At 36.1% G+C, this 19,577-nt stretch overlaps 1 protein-coding gene across 3 annotated transcripts in view; it reads right to left on the bottom strand.

Moving 5' to 3' along the window:
- The window catches only part of LOC150108520 (F-BAR domain only protein 2), a 521,764-nt gene that overhangs the window by 88,418 nt on the left and 413,769 nt on the right, over positions 1-19,577 (bottom strand). For all 3 annotated transcript variants that reach the window (XM_090390828.1, XM_090390826.1, XM_090390825.1), the window contains one exon: positions 6,384-6,598. In XM_090390828.1, the coding sequence (XP_090246954.1) occupies positions 6,384-6,598 (215 nt within the window). The remainder of the gene's footprint in view (positions 1-6,383; positions 6,599-19,577) is intronic.

The raw sequence follows: 19,577 nt of genomic DNA on the forward strand, positions 1-19,577 counted from the left end.
GGTAAATCACCTTAACATTAGGGTGAAAATCATCCAAGTGGGCAGGGTGACCAGGGGCATTGTTTAGCACTAACAAAGCCTTAAAGGGCAGATCCTTGACTGTACAGTACCTCTGAACTTCTGGCACAAAATGGTTGGTAAACCAGTCCTCGAAGATTTGAAGTGTCACCATGCCTTCTTATTGGACTTCCAGATGACAGGCAGTTGACCCTTCCAAATGCCCTTTAGTGCCCTTGGATTTTCAGCCTGATAGACCAACAAGGGCTTCAGTTTTAAGTTGCCAGCAGCATTAGCCCCAAGAAGCAAAGTCAGTCTCTCGTTACCAGCTTTATGGGCTGGTGCTGCCTTCTCCTCGTTGGCGATATAGGTACGATTAGGCATACGTTTCCAAAATAGGCCTGTCTCGTCCACATTAAACACCTGTTGAGCACTGTAGCCCCCCCCCCCCTTATTTTCTCAGCCAACCCCCTCAGGAAACTCACCAGCTGCTTTATCATCACCAATAGCAGCTTCACCTTTCACCTTAAGGCTATGTAAATTTCCTCGAGCCTTAAACCACATAAACCAACCTTTACTAGCATTAAACTCTTCACCTGCACTCGTTCCCCCCCCTTCACTTTTCAATGCCTCAAATAATCTTTTTGCCTTTTCTTGAATTAACATGAGGCTAATTGGGATACGGCATTGATGCTAGTCTTCCAGCCAAAGAACACGAAGCCTTTCCTTCTCAATCATGAGCCTACTACGTTTTTTCGTAATCGCAGTTGATTTCATGGGCGCCAATCCTTTCACATGTTCAAGGATGCAAACTTTATCCTTGATAATAGTCCCAACTGTGGTATGACTTAAGTTCAACGCGCACCCGATGTTCGTTGGCGTTTCTCCCCTTTTAATAATGTCTAATTTTACTTCTAATGTAATGGCTTTCCTTTTCTTCGACACATTGCCATCGGAAGAGTCTGTCTTACGTTTGGGAGCTATACTGAAGGGTAAAAAGTCACAAAAAAAAAACACAAACACAAAAGTGAGAGAGCGGATGTAAACAAAGCATGCAGTACCCAAGCGATGCCACCTCTCCCAAACAAATGCTGCATGATGGCGTATTCTTCTGCCGCGCTCACAAACAAGTTTGCCCGCGACGTTTGAATTTTACGTCTCACTGCTTCAAGTTGATATTTATTTTTAAAATTATTTTTGGGATTACCGCCGTAAAGTTGAAACGACGCATGTCGAGGACCCCCTGTATTCTTTCATGGATAGAAGCATTATAAAAAAAATATTAAAAAAAAAAAGCCAATGTAAAACTTTTATACCTCCACAGTTGAGCATTTCTGGTCACCTATCATCTACTTCAGTTGCCTTTCCACATTTGAGGTTTTTAATACCTTTTTTGTACTTCAAGTACCGATATATATATATATATATATATATATATATATATATATATATATATATATATATATATATATATATATATATATATATATATATATATATATATATAGCCCCCAGAATATTTTAACATCTTCCTAATATTTATTTTCTATATTCTTACCAACATCTTCCCATGACTTTTATTTAGCTAGTTTTAGACAGTGTTTTGCTTTCCTACATTTTTCTCTATATTCTCTAAGAGCACAAGCTGACTTACTTGCTGGCAACTTTCAATAAGCTTTCTTCTTTCCTTGATTGCCTCTTTAACCTCCTGAGTCCACCATGGAGTTCCGATTTTTCTATCCTTGCAGATTACATCAGCATGTGACTTTTGCTGAATCATCAGTGTTTTCATTGGGGTTTGCTAGTGAATCTCCAAAGTTTGGTTCTTGTTTTCAAACTCTTTCATTTTTTTCTTGAATAATGTTTGTGTATTTAAGTGTACAGTTCACCTCTGATATTTGTTCAACTTTGATTCATTTCATAACTTTCTTACACACACCCTTCTTTTCAACATGAAATTCAATTTTATCCTGCTCAACAATAAATGGTGATCACTTCCAATTTCAAATGCTCTGTATACTCTTAACCAGTGGAAAAACATCACTGTCAACAATAACAGTTCAATGAGACTTTTGTTCTTGCATCTTCTCTCCATGTAAAATTGAGCACATTTTTATGTTGGAACATGGAGTCAATAATAACTAGTCCATGTTCTGAGCAGAAATCTAGCACATACTATTATTATTAGCTTTGCTCTTTTCTCTAAATTTTCCCCAAACATTTCTATATGTCTGGTAATCATTTCCTATGCTGCTGTAGATCACCAACAAGAATCAACTTTTCCTTTTTCATTGTGTCAACTGTCTACTCTAATGCCTTGAAAAATTCCTACACTTCTTCCTTAGTAGAACCTTCTGTGGGACCATAGGAATAAATAAGTCTCACTGTCCAGTTCCCAATTCCTAATATTGGAATTGGGAACTGGACAGTGAGAATAATAGTAATTAACTATTACTATTATCACTGCACTTAATATTGCCTGCCATTAAAGAAGATTATCCCCATATTTATTGTTGAATACTGTAGCTACTCCTTTTTCCTGATTGCCATTGCCTAAATATAACATCTTGTATGTTGCTTAGATAGATCTTACCTATTTTTGTATTCTTTGTTTCAGTAATACCTATTATGTTGATGTGGTACTTATCCATTTCTTTTCCATTGATGATTCTTATGTTAGTGGCATCAATCTTGATTTCTGCTGACAATGAGTTGGGATTTGCTTCAGTAGCTGATTTTTTGCTGTTTGCCCTGATTCCCTGATCAAAACGATGAGGACCTTGTTTAATCAGGCAATGCCCCAGATATGAAATTCTGTCATGTTGTATCACCATTTTCCCTTATGGTTTAAACTAATAAGAATATAATTTGGTTGGCTAAATCCCAAATTGCCAGCCTATCCTCATTCATTCAGTATCCAGGTCAATATCTAACAGGCACCATGAGAAGGTGAGGACTGGATAGTAAATCAGAAGGCCTGGTTGGTTCTCTACATTCCTTAAAAGGCTATGTGGAGAACCACCCATGGTGGTCTTACATATACTGGAAAAATATGAAGCAGGAATTTTGGTAATCTGCGAATTCATACCAATATTAATAATGGAAATCATCTGCAATAAACATGTGAACAGTAAAGATATATGCTGATCAATCTTTTTTTAATTACAAGTAACACTATAAACAGGAAAGATACTGTTACTAACCTGAAATCATCATAACCTTACATAATAATGCTAGATTACATGTCACTTAGTAGAGTACTCATGAAAAATATATCTGGATTAAAAACTATGCCATATCCACCTTATACTGTAAAAAAATTAGTCGAAGTGACTAACTAAGCAGACATAATTTTTAAATCACTAAAGAATTAAAAACAAAAAGACACAAAGACTGATTTAAAAGTAACGACTATGCACTTTCACAAAATACTTTAAATGTCTGGGTTCAACTGAGGTAAATATCTAGCTAGAAGAAGGGATGTACCCAAGATCAAATACAGATCACTATTCTATAATATATTATAAAATTAACTTGGCTCTTTATATTTAAGTAATTCATTTTTAACTATTTCCAAGTCCATTTAAAAACAGGTACTTTTAGCCACTTCGATCTAATACAGGAGTCATTACCAATCAACACCTTCACCACCTGAAAGTTTGCTAATTAATCAGTACTGCCAGTATAGATTCCACCACTAATCCAAAGCAGATCTGTCCCAATCTTTTCTGGAAACTTAAGATTGAATAAACTTGTGCAGTTGCTGTAGATCAAGGCATTTGATCAGGTATGGCATATATATTTATTCAGAAAACTACTGCAATGTTTCATTTGAGCTATTCACAGGAAGCAATTTGCTTACTTTCTTCCTTCACATTTCCCTACTAATACAGTAGTGAGTTCCAGAGAGAGTCTAATCTTTCAGTAACCTCTCTTTCTACCATACATAAATATGTATTTATGTATGGTAGAATATGGTGTCACAGACCCCACATGCTATTGATCTTACAAACCAATGCCTGAAATCTGGCTAGGTCATTTTTAATGGTGCCAAAGAAACCTTGTGAACTGCATTTCTACCAAAATATAGTCTCTTTCTCACTCATTTCACCAACCTTTACCTTTGGTAATACCCATCTTCCCACAAAGGAATAGATTTCACTTTTTAGACTGACATTTACTTATGTTCTATCCTAGCACCAACAGTCACCTTTGAAAATCTGAGGGTTCCTTTTTCTGCTCTAAACATTAATATATTTGCTAACCTACTCAAAAATTTCAAAGCTGCCAACATTAGAATACTGTCTGCATATCTGAGAATAATAATAATAATAACCACTGTCAAAAACTGATAATATCAGCTCTCCATCCCCTACCCCATACAAGATCAGACTGACATTCACCTCTAGCATACCACAGCACAAACATGTCTACAGTACTTAAAAATCTTGGATCCTTTTCCATTCCAAAAACTATACATCTGCTAATTCTGTACAAATCAGTTGGTCCAACATTAAAATAATATTGTTTTGCATTTGGGGAGAGCCACATCAAACCTCCCTAAATATTTTAACTAAAATAGTTCTCTCAGGCAGTTCACTCTGATCATTATCTCATGGACATCCTTTCACAGTAACTACCACAGCTTTTACTCTTTTTACATTCTACCTCTACTATTTGAAACCACTTTCATTGCCAAGTGCTCTCTCTCTGTGAACAACAGCCTCCCAGGTGCTCAAAAATAACATACAGATTTTTCTGCTAAACATGGCCACAAATAGTGGCAATTTGTTAGGTTCCGCAATATTTTGCATACAACTGATATTTAAGAAAAAAAAAATGTATAGATGATCTCCATTAACAGATAATGTGCACACCCAAAATATTTTCCAGTGAGAATATGCTAAATTTCATTATATTAGTGAATGGGCATTTATGAACAAATAGAATAAATGCATGAATGCATGTTTATATATGACATTCAAATTAAAAGTACAGTTGACCCTTGAAGAACACAGGTTTGAACTGAGCGGTTCCACTTTTACACATTTCATTTTTTTTTTTTTAAATAAATATATTGGAAATATTTTGGATATTTGCAACCAATTAAAAAACTCACAGATGAATACGTAGCTTAGAAATATCAAAAAAATTAAGAAAAAGTTAGGTATGTCCTGAATACATAAAATATATTATTATTATTGAGTGACACCTCCAAGGAGTCCAAAGACTCATATATGCAGACACTAGTCTATTTTATCATTTATTATCATAAAGTATACACAATTTATTATAAAAAGTTAAAATTTATCAAAATTTACGTGCACAAATACATACAGACTATGTATGGCCATTCACAGTCGAGAGAAATGTAAACAAACATAAAGATGCAGCATTAAATCTTAACTGCATAAACTGTTATTAATTAGCTAAATTAATAATTAGCATAAAATAAAAATTTTATAACAATTCATTCATTAGTGTATAGGCTAGGCTACTGCAAAGCAATCGTATTGATGCTTCTTTGTTATCAATGCATGAATCATTATACCTGTAAATAAATATGAGTAAATTATTTTTCATATTATCTTTTCGTTTTTGATGTCTATTATTAATAATACGTGTAACATCTACAGTATTTTGTATATATTAAGACAATATTGATGTAGGTACTGAGAGACACGATTCATCTTGTAAACAGATGACAAACTTATGGTATCAATAAATACAGTATAGTATTATAAATGTATTTTCGCTGCCTTATGATTTTCTTTTCTCTAGCTTACTTTATTGTAAGAATATAGTATATAATACATACGTACCATACAAAATATGTGTTAATTATCCATTTATGTTATCAGTAAGGCTTCCAGTCAACAGTAGGAAGTTTTAGTAGTTTTTGGGCAGTCAAAAGTTATACGCAAATTTCTGAACAAAGGAAGAGGTTGGTGCCCCTAATCCCCTGCATTGTTCAAGGGTCAACTGTATTTGTATTTTACTATGCCAAAAAGATCTTACATATGTTCATTACACTAAAATCATATATATATATATATATGTATATACTAATTCACACCTTATACTGATAAGTCTTGAGAGAGGGAGAGAGAGAGAAATAAACAAACAAATAAAAAACATGCTTGTAGGCTACTTACTTTATTGAAATTGGCAATCAAGTTTGCTGTGAGATTTAGTGCTTTTAAGTTCATTATCACTACAACTATGATTCAGTCAGAACCAACAGTTTGGAGGAGGAGGAGGAGGATGAGTTAGGAAAAACATGAAGCATTGCAACCACCTTCAAGTAGATGTTTTACTTCCAATGCGTAAATATGAGAATGAATTAAATTACCACTATTAAACAATATCTTATAAGATCGACTCACTTTGTCTCATCTGTTCCTCTGAAGTATGCATTAACGACCTCCTGAAATGCCACAGCTAATGGAATTGTATCACACATACCAATGGTAAGAGGAGATGGTCCTCGGGAGGATCCAACTGGCATTGACGTTGTTTTGAAATCATTTGTTAAGCTTCCAATACTTTCTGTCCTAGTCATAACTGCTGGAAGAGGAGACATACGACCACGAGTTGAACTCTAAAATAATAAGAATGACGATAACTATAAAGGGAACAGTAAACGGTCTAAAATTAACAAAGCAGAGTCAGTGTTAAGAAAATTTCCCAAAACACATACATAAAACATGAAACTAATTTCTTAAAGGATATTTTTAAAGAAATACATTTTATACCCAAAATGGAATTATATATTTTAATCCTCATCATGTAATCTTTTAATCAAATCCTTTCAAGATCATATAATTAAAGGAATACTCTGCATGCACATACACAAGTTTGCTAAAATATATTTCAAGTGGATCATAATTAGGGACCTTCAGAAAACAGATCTGGTGAGGCCACCTGCATCGTTTTTTATTTAACAATAACCTTAATAAACAAGTTAAATTGGACACACACACCAATATCTAAGTACAAAGCATACTGCACTGACAAATGTCATTTAAATTTGCTAACTTAGAAAATTACCTCAGGAAGTCACTGAATACAGGTGGAGCAAACCTGAGGCACCCAAATGCTAAATCTGGTCCTACCTTATGAATATACCTTACACTTCTAAATATATTTCAATAAAAAAACAATTATAATTAGCAGAGAATTAACTAGATGCAAATTAGAAATAAATAGAAAACTAACAGAACAAGTCATGAGTTTTTAAATATCTAGGAACTGGTTTAACTCTGAAGGAATGGAATGATTTCCTTCATCCTAATGGATGGTAGGGACAGCTATGCTACCATACTAGGAAAGTGACTATGAGTAAGGTGGTTTCCCGTTGCCTTCCTTGCCATGCTATGTTCTATGGCTATATCCTGTGTGTTTACAGGTCCGGTTTGCCTGTTTGCGGGAAGAAAACCCCAGAATAAACCAGGTGAAAAACTCTACCGTCTGTGCCCAAGACTGGCTAATTTGGCTATGGCTGAGTAAGATCCTTAAGCTCCTCACATCTCTTTCCGATGAAACCGAACCTACGACACTCCTTCCCCAAGCATATGGTTGCGAAGCGCACAGCCACTAGGCTAACCGCATGAACAACTCTGAAGGAACAACTTTAAAAAAAAAAATCAATCACTTAAAGTAAACAAGATATCTACATGTTGCAAGTTTTTTCACTTAGTTACACTATAAATTAATTAGTTATACTTAAAGATACCCAGAATATAATTATTGGCATCTTTAAGATTTCTGCATATTTACATGGAACAATAACAAGATAAGTTTATACCTTTATATGTGTATGTGTACATATGTATACACACACACACACACACACACACACACACACCTAGGAACTGGATTAACTCTGAAGGAACAACTTAAAAAAAGCAACCGCTTAAAGCAAACAACAAGATTTCTGCATGTTGAAAGTTTTTTCATTTAGTTACAATAAAAATTAATTTGATGAATTAACTAATTAATTTATAGTTTAACAAGCATACTTCTCATCTTAAGCAATAAAAACAAGAGCTGAAATAGTTAAAATCCAAATAAGGGACATTAAAACACTCAGAAAAATTATATGAATAACAAAAATTTCTTTTAAGAAATGGAAATATAGAAAATATGTATCTTATGCAAAAAACATTCAAATTTATTTGATCATGATTTTCTGTGATATGCAACCCCCCCCCCCTTCTCCAAGGCCAAACAAGTGTCAGGATCAGATTTGTATTCCTGGATTGACTTTCACATCTAACTTAAATTACTGGATGGGAAGAAACATCACATGCAACAGCCTCCAAAAACACCTTTTTTTTTTTTTTTTGGTTCAAATCACCACTTCTCTCCTGCTTAACACTTTATAAACTAAAATCTGACCAACCTTAGGATATTATTATTATGCGAGTATCTCCATGGAGTCAAAAGACACATCGCAGGAGACCAACACTAACCTTTATAAACACAATAACTATCATACCCCTCCTTAAATTCATTCACTGCCAGGGTGCTCACAACTAATTCTGGCAATCCATTCCATTCATTCACCACTCTTGAAACAAAAAATCTAGTCTGTACAACATAATTAACAACATCTTAACCAACTTTCAAGAGGTGATCCTACTTCTCTATACTCATCATGTATTGAAAAACTTATTTTGTGTCAATCTTACAAAACCCATTTAGTAAATTATAAATTTCTATCATGCCCTCTTTTCTGCCTGTCAAGTAAACTTTGAAACCTGTAACCTTCAATCTATCCTCCTGTTACTAGCATATAGATAATAACCTCTCTACCTTTATTAGCGTGGTTTTCAACATCCAAATAATCCTTTGCGCTATTTTCTCAACTTCTGAAATATGTCCTCTGAACTTCAACTCTGTCCACTATCGCTACCAAATCCCTAGCCTCATTAGCTGTATTGGGTTAAGGGATTACATACCTGTATCACATCTATCAATGTGATACAAATGCAAGGGTTGTTTGAAAAGTTTGATAAAAAAAATAAGTTAAACACTTTTTTGGGGGGGGAAAAATCACCTTTATTTCTCAACAGTCTCCATCAAGGTCTATACATTTGGTCCAGCGAGTTTCCAATTTTTTCATCCCATCTAAAATGTAGAATTTGTCTAATTGCATGCAAAACAGTCATTCACAGCCTTGAAGACATCCTCGTTTGAAGAAAAATTTTTTCCCACCGAGCCAAATTTTTAAGTTTGGGAACAAAAAGAAGTCACACAGGGCCAAGTCTGGAGAATATGGTGGATGTGGAACCAATTCGTGGAATTCTGCCATTGTAACGGCCGATGCGTGGGACGGTGCATTGTCGATGAAAGAGCACTTTTTTTGTATGGCAATCTTGGCCGTTTTTTATTTAGTTCTTTTAAACCGTCCAACAATGATGTATAATAGACTCCTGTTATTGTCTTACTCTTTTCCAAATAGTCTACCATGATAATTCTTTGGGAATCCCAAAAAAACACAGTGGCCATCACCTTCCTAGCTGACAAAACGGTCTTTGCTTTTTTCAGTGCTCTTTCACTGGGCATTGTCCACTGTTTTGACTGCTGCTTGGTCTCAGGTGTGTAGTGGTGGATCCAAATTTCGCCTACAGTCACAAAACAGTCACAATGGAAAAAATCCTACAAATTGTGATTAAACTTCGTCAAACTACTACACAAAAAAATTGTGCAATTTTTTGTGCAGGATATTATATATCCATTTAGTTGAGATGCCTACAATCTCAGGAACTTTCACTCAGCAGTCTTCCATAACGATACCATGGATTTTTTCAATCATTTCCTTCACAGTGACCTCAGTTGGACGCCCATAGCGTGCTTCATCTTCGATGGACTTATAGCCATGTTTAAACTCATTTATCCAAAAATAAATAGTCTTTAATGCAGGTGCAGAGTCCCCATGAACTGCACCTCGCTTAGCTTTCTCTGCACGGCCATCTACTTTTTCAAATAAAAGTTTTTATCACTTCATGAAACTCGTTTTTCTCCATTTTATGAAAAATGCAAACACAGCCATTTTAAATGTTTGCTAGACAAGAACTACACGTCACACGTGGCTAAAATTTGGCCAGGGGTCATGAAAAAGATGATATGTGCTGACACTGGTATGAATGAATTGTGTCAGCATCTATTGGAAATTTACCTAAGTTTTCACAACCCTCATATGTGTTCTTTTCATCCTGAAGTGCATACCTTCATATAATGATCATTATCCTTCATCCACAGTGGCAATTCCTTTACACCACCATTATCAACTATTGCCTTCCTCAGTTTTAAATATCATCCCACCCTCCTTTAAATCACTCCCTATAATTAAGGTATTCTTCTCATATTTGACAACAATACATACCTTATTGGGTGGTGCTTCCAAAACCTTCCTAAGAATTCTTGATTGCAAACAGAAGAGTATAACCAGCTTAATAATAGATGAGCACCCCCCCCCCAGATTCCCTCAGTCATTTTCTCACAGGTAATCTATGCATTATGTCATTTTTATAGGTATCTTCACAGGAGCTGCTCCACTGAAGTAGCTTCAGGAATTGTTTGTTTGTTTAGTGTTTTATAGGAAGGACAACTACAGCCATGCTGCCCAGGAAAGATATCAGTATACAATGTAAAAATGACTTCATAACTAAACAAACGTAAAAACTAGTAGAGATAAGAATGTATAGAAGGTCTATAAAAATAAATGTAAAATATGTTATTAAATACAGATAAAAACAACCAGGTATTTAAAGGCTATATACAAAGACACCGTATAAATAAATAAAAAATAATAATGTAAACAATCTATACACAGAGAAAAATAACGATTTTCTGTAAAAATTTAAAAACCAAAAAGACTTCATGAGTCTGATAAAATCTGCCTGAGTGTATAGGTCTTAGATTATGAATGGGCTAAAACAGTGATTGCACTCATTAATGAAATGAATGAGGGCAGTCAATTAAAATATGACTAATGGTTAATCCAGCACAACAGAACTCAAACATGTCATCACCCTTCAAGAGAAAGGACATGTGGATTTGAGACAGCACTGGATGCTTCTGTAGCTCTAGTCTTCGTATTATCTGTATATCTGAACCTGTATATATATCCTCCTCCTCTGGTAGTGATGCAATCTAAAGTAGTGTTTAATGTAAGCTCTGTCAACTCAGCAGTAAGGATGTTACACCAATGTGGGATCTGAGCAGATACTGTGCTGTCTGGGAAGATAACAGAAGATAATCACAAGAGCTTTTGATTTTGAACCATCAGCATAAACAGACAAAATTCTAGGCTTGAAAGAGATGCTGGCAGACAACAGGAGGAGTGGAAAATTTGCAAAGCTTAAAGAAAGAAAAGCTGCATGATGGTATCTATGAATAACATGTTTGAAGTGGCATATATGCAATGTTGTCTAATCTATAAATTAAAGATGCCAGGAAATTATATTCTTGGTTTCATCCTTTATCTAAGTGTTAGCAAACAAAGTTGCACATGATGTCACTTCACGACTGGGCTACTTGTATATAGAGGCTAATGACTTCACATCAACTGCCTAAGTATCTCATAATGCAATGCACATATCTCAACGGACATGTATAACGCTATGCATTATAGGAAGGGCCACTACCCAGAAGTGATACCAAGGCTGAAGTAATGCAGAAGTCATATTTCCATATACAAGTAGTCAAAAGGTGTCGAACCTTATGACATTTAAAAGGCAAGTTGTTCGATTATCAAGTTCAGGAAGGCATCTTTAATGGATACTTCCAGCTAAACTAGATGATCAGGTGTAGAATGATACTTGTGAAGTAAGATTGTGTTCTGGAATTTTTTTTCTTTATCTCCCTTTCAAGAACCCATAAAAGACAAACGTTAACAATTTCTTATCTAAAATCTTACACAAGCAGCTAGCTAGTTAGAGCAAATGGATGATAGTTTATTGGGGATTTTGGATCCTTCCCTGGTTTCAGAAAGGTAACAATAGTAGCCTTTCGCCAGGAATTCAAAAATATGCCCTCAGAAAATTCTGTTGATAGGGTGCAGTAGTTGATCCATGGATGATGGTGACATCATCTCATAATGGATGTTATCTGGTGCAACAGCAGTTGGGTGACATTTAAGCAAAGCAGCTTGAATTTCTTCTTTTGTGAATGGCCTGTTGTATTTTTCAGCACCATTTAAAGAAAACAGAATTTGCTGTTTTCCTACTTTGCACTTTCAGGCAAGGAAGTGGGAGGGGGTTGGTAAGAAGGTACTATTGATGCATTTTACAAAAATGTCCTCGAGTATGTTGGCAATTGTATATCCATTATCTTTGTTGATCTTGTCACAGAAAATGTATACTGGATCCAGGATTCCCTCTGGCTATAACGATGGATGCATCTTGCTCAGACTCATGCATAGTTGAAAGCAATGCGGTTTGTTGTTGTTGTGGGGGTATTTGCAAAAGATCATGGAAACTCCATGGTTTCTTCTGAGCTTCCCTAGCTGTGCAAGTCTTCATTCCACCATGGCTTAGAGAAACCAGGAAACAGACTAAAAGGAGTTTTAAATGTTGCAGTTTGTGACACGTTTTGTCACATGGTTCATTACATCACTGATAGGAGAATAAGCTGACTATCAAAGAATTGAATTTTGTTAAAGTAGAAAGGAGAGATTTCCATCATTTGTAATATAGTCCATAGTCGATGATGATATACATCATCATCATCAAATTCCTGCCATGTACCCTCAAGGGGTGTACAGGATATGACAGTACTACATGAAAAAATTACATCATTACTAACTTCCTATCTACAATTTTCCTCCAAATCAGTCTGTTACTTGTCAAGACGCCAACATTATCAGATCTTATATTTCTATCGTCTAAGGCACTTTGTACCGTATCAATCCACCTATATCTTGGTCTTCCTCTGGGTCGTTTTTCTGCCAACCTGGCAGAGAACACTTGTTTTGCTAATCTTTCCTCTCCCATTCTATTTAAGTGACCATACCATCTGAGATTAGCTCTGCTAACGCATTCCTGGATGCTGACAATGTCAAGTTCTTTCCTAATATCCTCATTTTTAATATGATATTGCCATTGATGCCATCTGTTCACGCCTCTAATCTTTCTCAGGACTCTCATATCTGCGGTCTCTAGTCTTTGGTCAAGTGTTTTACTTCTGACCCAGCTCTCAGATCCATAAGTTAAAATTGGTTTGAACACAGTCTTGTATACAGCTAATTTAGTGTTCCGACTAATTTCTTTCTTATTCCATATGAATTTATTCAATTGACTTCCCACGATACCAGCTTAGCTGATTCTGTTGTCTATTTCTATATTTAGTTTATCATCTTCAGTAAAAATTGTGCCTAAGTAGCTGAAATGTTTTACTTGTTCCACAGGTTCTCCATTCACAACACAGTTGACATTTTCAATGATTCTGCCTATTTTCATTGTCTTTGTCTTTTTATTGCTGACCTTCATACCATATCTATTACAACAGCTATTCAATTTAGTCAGAGAATCTTGCAGACTTGTAGCGGATTTATTTAGAAGTATAACATCATCCGCATAAAGCAAAGAGCTGACATTAACATCTCCAATTTTGATATCAGGTTTAATACCACATTCCTTCATAATGTGATCCATATAGATAATGAATAACAGAGGGGATAATGTACATCCTTGTCTCACACCAGATTTAACATTAAACCATCTTCCTGTACTTCCTTCAATTCTAACTGCTGACTCACATCTCAAATAAAGACTAAGTATTGCTTGATATAATGCCCCATTGACACCATATAACTGCAGCGTATTGAATAGCTTCTCTCTTGGCACCTTGTCATATGCCTTTTCCAAATCGACAAAACTTAAATACAGATCTTTGTTATATTCCCATGCTTTCTCGACTATTTGTCGTAAAGTGAAGATCTGATCCTGACAGCCTCTATTTGGCCTGAATCCAGCTTGTTCTTCACCAAGCTTTTCTTCCACAATTCTTCTCAACCGTTTCTCAAGTATACTTGCATAGATCTTGCCAGGAACACTCAGTAGGGAAATACCTCTGTAATTCTCACATTCAGTTTTATTTCCCTTTTTATATATGGGTACTATGAGAGCTCTACTCCAATCATCGGGAATTCGTCCCTCTGTCCAGGCTTTCTGAACTATGCAGTGCAGCCACTGTAAGACTCTTATACCACCATACTTCAGCATTTCTGGTCGAATATCATCTATTCCTGCTGCCTTTCCACATTTCAAGCCTTTGATGGCTTTTTCTACTTCAAGTATGGATATGTATTCCTGACTGCATGCCTGGTCAGTGTTTTTTATCACTGTGCTGTCATCACTGCTTGTTTCATTTAGCAGTTTTTCAAAGTAATTACTCCATACTTCAAGGATATCTTTTTCTCCTGTTTTCATTTCACCTTTATCATCTCTAATTCCTTTTACAGCACTCTTTCCTCCATTCCTAAGCTTCTTCAACAACCTCCAGAATATTTTGCCACCTTCTTGATATTTATTTTCTATATTCTTGCCAAAGTCCTCCCATGACTTTTGTTTAGCTAGTTTTACACACTGTTTAGCTTTCTTACATTTGTCTCTGTATTCTGTAAGAGTAAAAGCTGACTTATTTGCCAGGAACTTTTGATATGCTTTCTTCTTTTCCTTCACTGCCTCTTTAACTTCCTGTGTCCACCAGGGAGTTCTGATATTTTTATCCTTGCACACAACTTCACCACATGCCTCTCTGGCAGAATCAATCAATGTTTCCTTCAGAGTTTGCCACTGAATCTCCAAGGTTTGATTTCTGTTCTCAAACTCTTTCATTTTTTCTTCAATAATATTTCTGTATTTTAGTCTACAGTTTACATCTGAGAGCTGCTCAACTTTTATTCGCTTTAAAACTTTCTTACATGTTATTCTTTTCAATATGAAATTCAATTTTATCCTGCTCAAGACTAAATAGTGATCACTTCCAATTTCAAATCCTCTGTACACTCTGGTGTCCTGCACCAGGGAGAAAACATCACTATCAACAATAACATAGTCAATGAGACTTTTCTTATTCCTAGCCTCTTCTCTCCATGTGAATTTGTGCACATATTTATGTTGGAACATGGTGTTAGTAATAACCAGTCCATGTCCTGAGCAGAAATCCAACAGATATTTGCCATTATTATTAGCTTTGCTCTTTTCTCCAAATTTTCCCAAAATATTTTTGTATGTCTCACAATCATTTCCTACTCTACTATTTAGATCCCCAACAATGACCAACTTTTCCTTTTTCATTGTGTCAGTTGCTTTTTCTAAAGCCTCAAAAAATTCCTCCACTTCTACCTTAGTAGAACCTTCTGTGGGACCATAGGCACAAATAAGTCTCATTGTCCAGTTCCCCATTCTCATATTTGCCCACATTACTCTACTTGAGACTGACTGCCATTCAAGAAGATTAGCCTCGTATTTTGTGTTGAATACTATGGTTCTTTTCCTTGATTGTTATTGCCTGAATATAACATTTTGTATTTATTGCTCAGAAAGATCTCACCAGTTTTGGTCTTTTTTGTTTCAGTCACCCCTATTATGTCGATCTGGTACTTATCTAATTCCTCAGCTAGCTCCATTTCTTTGCCATTCAGGCTTCTTACATTGATAGTACCGATCTTTAACTCTGGTGATGTTGAGTTGGGGTTTGTTTTCAGATTTGTTCCAGTAGCTGACTTTTCGCTGTTCGCTCTGGTTCCCTGGCGAAAACAACGGGGGCCTTGTTTATCCGGGCAACGCCCCAGCCGGCATGAAATTTTGTCATGTTGTACCATCATTCTATATTTTGGTTTAACCAATAAGAATACAATTTGGTCGGCTAAATCCCAAATTGCCAGCCCATCCTCGTTCGTTCAGTATCAAAGTAGATACCCAACAGGGTGCACCACGAGAAGGTGAGGATTGGACATTAGGTCAGAAGCCCTGGTCGGTTCTCCGCATTCCTTTAAAGGCTATGTGGAGGTCTCCTCTCAGTTATACAGCTTTGACCCTTAAGCACCCCATGGTGATATACTCCTGGATGATGATATACTCCTATACAAATTCAGTTCCTTCCACTACAAAGGCATTACTTGTCCTTTATCAGAACTGACATCCCATGGCATTGATTCACCCAAATACAAATTATCCAAACATTTAGTCCAAGTGCTCACATAATATACTGGCAACACATCTTCACATATAAAAAACTCAGCCTGCTTTACAGTCAGTATAGTGGCTGTAAAACTTATGCTCCAACATGCTGACATATTGGTCAGTTTTAATATCTCTTGTTTATTCACTAATGTCCCACTCAAAGATACCTTAGATCTCATTCAAGCCATATTTCCTCCTGATATCTCAGCCCTGTTTCAGTTCACCATGAACTCACTATTTCATTTGGCAAGGAAAACTTTGAAGAAAAAGCCTTGAACTCTGCCCCATATAAACTCGCTATCTGGCTACGCTACATAGATAATGTATTCTCCATTGGCCACATGGCCTGGATATGCTCTACAGTTTCTTAACACATCTAAACAATCACTACACCAGGATCCAATTTCCTTATAAAAGGAAAACTGCAACAGTCTCCCATTCCAAGACATTCTGATATTACATGCCAGTCTGATGGATCCCTGGCATTCTTCATTTACACCATGAACTTCTGGTGAATGTATCTACTCATACAGGTAGATACATTCACCAGCAGTCATGTCCCCGCACCCAACAATATGGGATTATAAAACCCTATACAACAGGACGAAATTTATCAGTTCTGATAGCAGCATCCTAACTACTGAACTTGACCATATTCTAGTCAATGGCTACAATCCCCCAAAGAATATTAAAACTCTGTAATAACTACAACCTCCAACCCCCTTCATACCATAGATTACTCAAGATCTATCACCATTCCATATATCCAGGGCACATTCAAAAAATCGACAAAAATCCTAAAGAAATGCAACCTTAGAGACCATACAGAAACTAGCATCTCTTATCTGTTTCACCAAAGAGCCACATTCCATAAACCTACCAGGTATCTATCAGGTCCCTTGCAGTTGCAAACTGTCCAACTACAGCCAACAGGCAGGACAATCATTATCAGAATTTCTGAACACAAAGAATACATCCGATTCCACCAATACAGCCACTCAGGACTTGCTGATATGCTTTGGACCACTACAGGATACTCTGGAAGAAGGCCATTCCTCGAATTTGCCTCAGGCCTGAAAAAGTTTCCAAGCCTCAACAAATATGGGAAGCATTAATCCTAAGATCTTCATCCCAATAGATAAGACAACCCAATTTAGCCCACTAGGAGGCACCATTTAGGACTATAGGCCCGACTTTGGTTACTTTTCTTCAGCCTCATTTGCACAGTGCTTGTGTGCACAGTTTTTTGTGATCCCTGATGATGGCAATATAACATTTCCAAAATATAGGAAAGTATTAATTAAGATTGTTTATAATTAATATTTTAGTATATGTTATCTCCAAAAAAAAAATAATAATTAATTAATTTAAAAAAAGAACAGTTAACCACTAAGTTAAAAACTTGTGCTCTGGAATTAACACCTATTAAGTACCATCTCCTTAATCTATCCCATTCACTTGGTATCCACCCTACAGCATAGAAACAGGCATACATCCAGGCCATTCTAAGTGAAGTGATAAGTCAGCAACAAGCTAGAGTCCAACTGCTCTCGTTTCTGTTCTTTCAAAAACTATAGAAAAAGGTCCTCAAAAGCCATCTTTTCTGTACCATCCAGAGACTCTTATAAGCTGATTAGTGACCAGCAATATGGATTCCACCACTCTCAATCCTCAGCTAATTTTCAAGCCTTCACTACCCATCTCTGGATTTAGGCCATGGAAAAATCTCACATGATCACTCTCAACATTTCTAAAGCATTTGATTGGGTTTGGCACAGAGGCCTATGTAGTAAACTACCACCCTGTGGTCTGCTTCTACCTTCTACAACTGGATTGACACATTTTTCACTATATGTCATTGTGGATGGTTTCCTCTCCTTGGATTTTCTCACCAGTGCAGGAATATCTAGGTATCTGTCCTTTCACCTGCTCTCTTCCTTTCATATATAAATGACCTGTTCTGATGACAGTAAACTCCATGACTCCTTTTCAGTTGACAAACCTTGTAGTGCCCAAGTACCTTCAAAGTCTAAGCTCATCTCTTTGCTACATTTTAGTAGGATAACTGTGTCTTCAATGCCACCCAAACTCAACCATGTCTAATCTATCACAAGAAAGATCTCCCATCCATTCTCCTAACTTTCAATAACATGCAGCTGCACACATGATCAGGATTTTTGGGGGGGGGGGGGGGGGCTGACAGACACCTCAAGTCTTTCCTGGAACCAACAAATCTCAGCAACAGTTTCTGCAGCTACCTAAGATCTTTGTGTACTTTCCTTCTCAAGGCACTAACTCTGTACAAATCCAAAATCCACCCAACTATGGTATACTGATCACGCATTTGATCCTATATAAGATTACTTGGCCCAATGAGGACAATATAGTTAATTGATGATCTCTGGAGTGTAGATCTGTTCTACAACAGATCTACTCGATTAATATATATGACTAAAGTTTATAAGAACACCGGAATAAGTTGATAACATCTATTTTAATTGGCAACATGACATTTCATCCTAATTGCACAGGATTTCTTCAGGTGTAAATATACAAACTAGTAGACAAAACAGTAAGAACTAACAAAGGTGACAACTGTTATGCAGTTATAGAAGAGACTGATGTTATTTTTAAAATATTTCCAATTGTTCAAACATTCTGCGTGTTTATGCATTTACCTAATTAATGCTAGGATGTACTCAGCCAAGTTAACACTTTGGTTAATATTTAGATGTTCAGGATCTGATGCTATTTCCAAAGATCCCCAGATTTTTCTTTCTGTTGTATCATAGCAATGGTGTAACAGTTCAGATTTATCCCATAAAACTTGATGTCTCATTTGCAAAGCATCTTACGGGGGTCAGCTGAAGAGAGCATATGCGATGACAAAGCTGAGGCTTCACTTCCATGGTATGCAATATCTCGAATGTGTTCATCAATGCATTGCTCAATTCTTGAGAGAGACTTGTGACATTAAATTAAGAATTATAAACACATTAGGGATCCCAGATACATTGGAAAAAATACGGGACACTTATGACTAGGGATCCCAGATACATTTCTTGGTAAAGAAATCGCTGACTTTTGCACTTGTACTAGCTCGAGATTCAGAATTATGTCTTTTCGTAGCAATGTGCTGGGTAATGTCGGATGCCATGCTTGACACTAAACAAGCCACCACAAACTCCACTTTATCTGTCTCGCCCAATTTAGTAGATTTTTTTAAAAATGGAAATTGAGTTTTTAAAGCGGCTGTATAATCACACTTCCTTTTCGGCATTTTCAACGTTCAACAGGGCCACAGGAGAATTAAAAAAACCATACATTTTAACAGCAGCCGTACAGTAATTAATAATAAAAAAAATTTTAGAAGCTTGCTCCGCA

The sequence above is a fragment of the Typopeltis vanoorti genome, chromosome 3, assembly GCF_054136105.1.
Source record: "Typopeltis vanoorti isolate ZY-2024b chromosome 3, IOZ_Tvanoo_1.0, whole genome shotgun sequence".
In the NCBI taxonomy this organism is placed as follows: domain Eukaryota; kingdom Metazoa; phylum Arthropoda; class Arachnida; order Uropygi; family Thelyphonidae; genus Typopeltis; species Typopeltis vanoorti.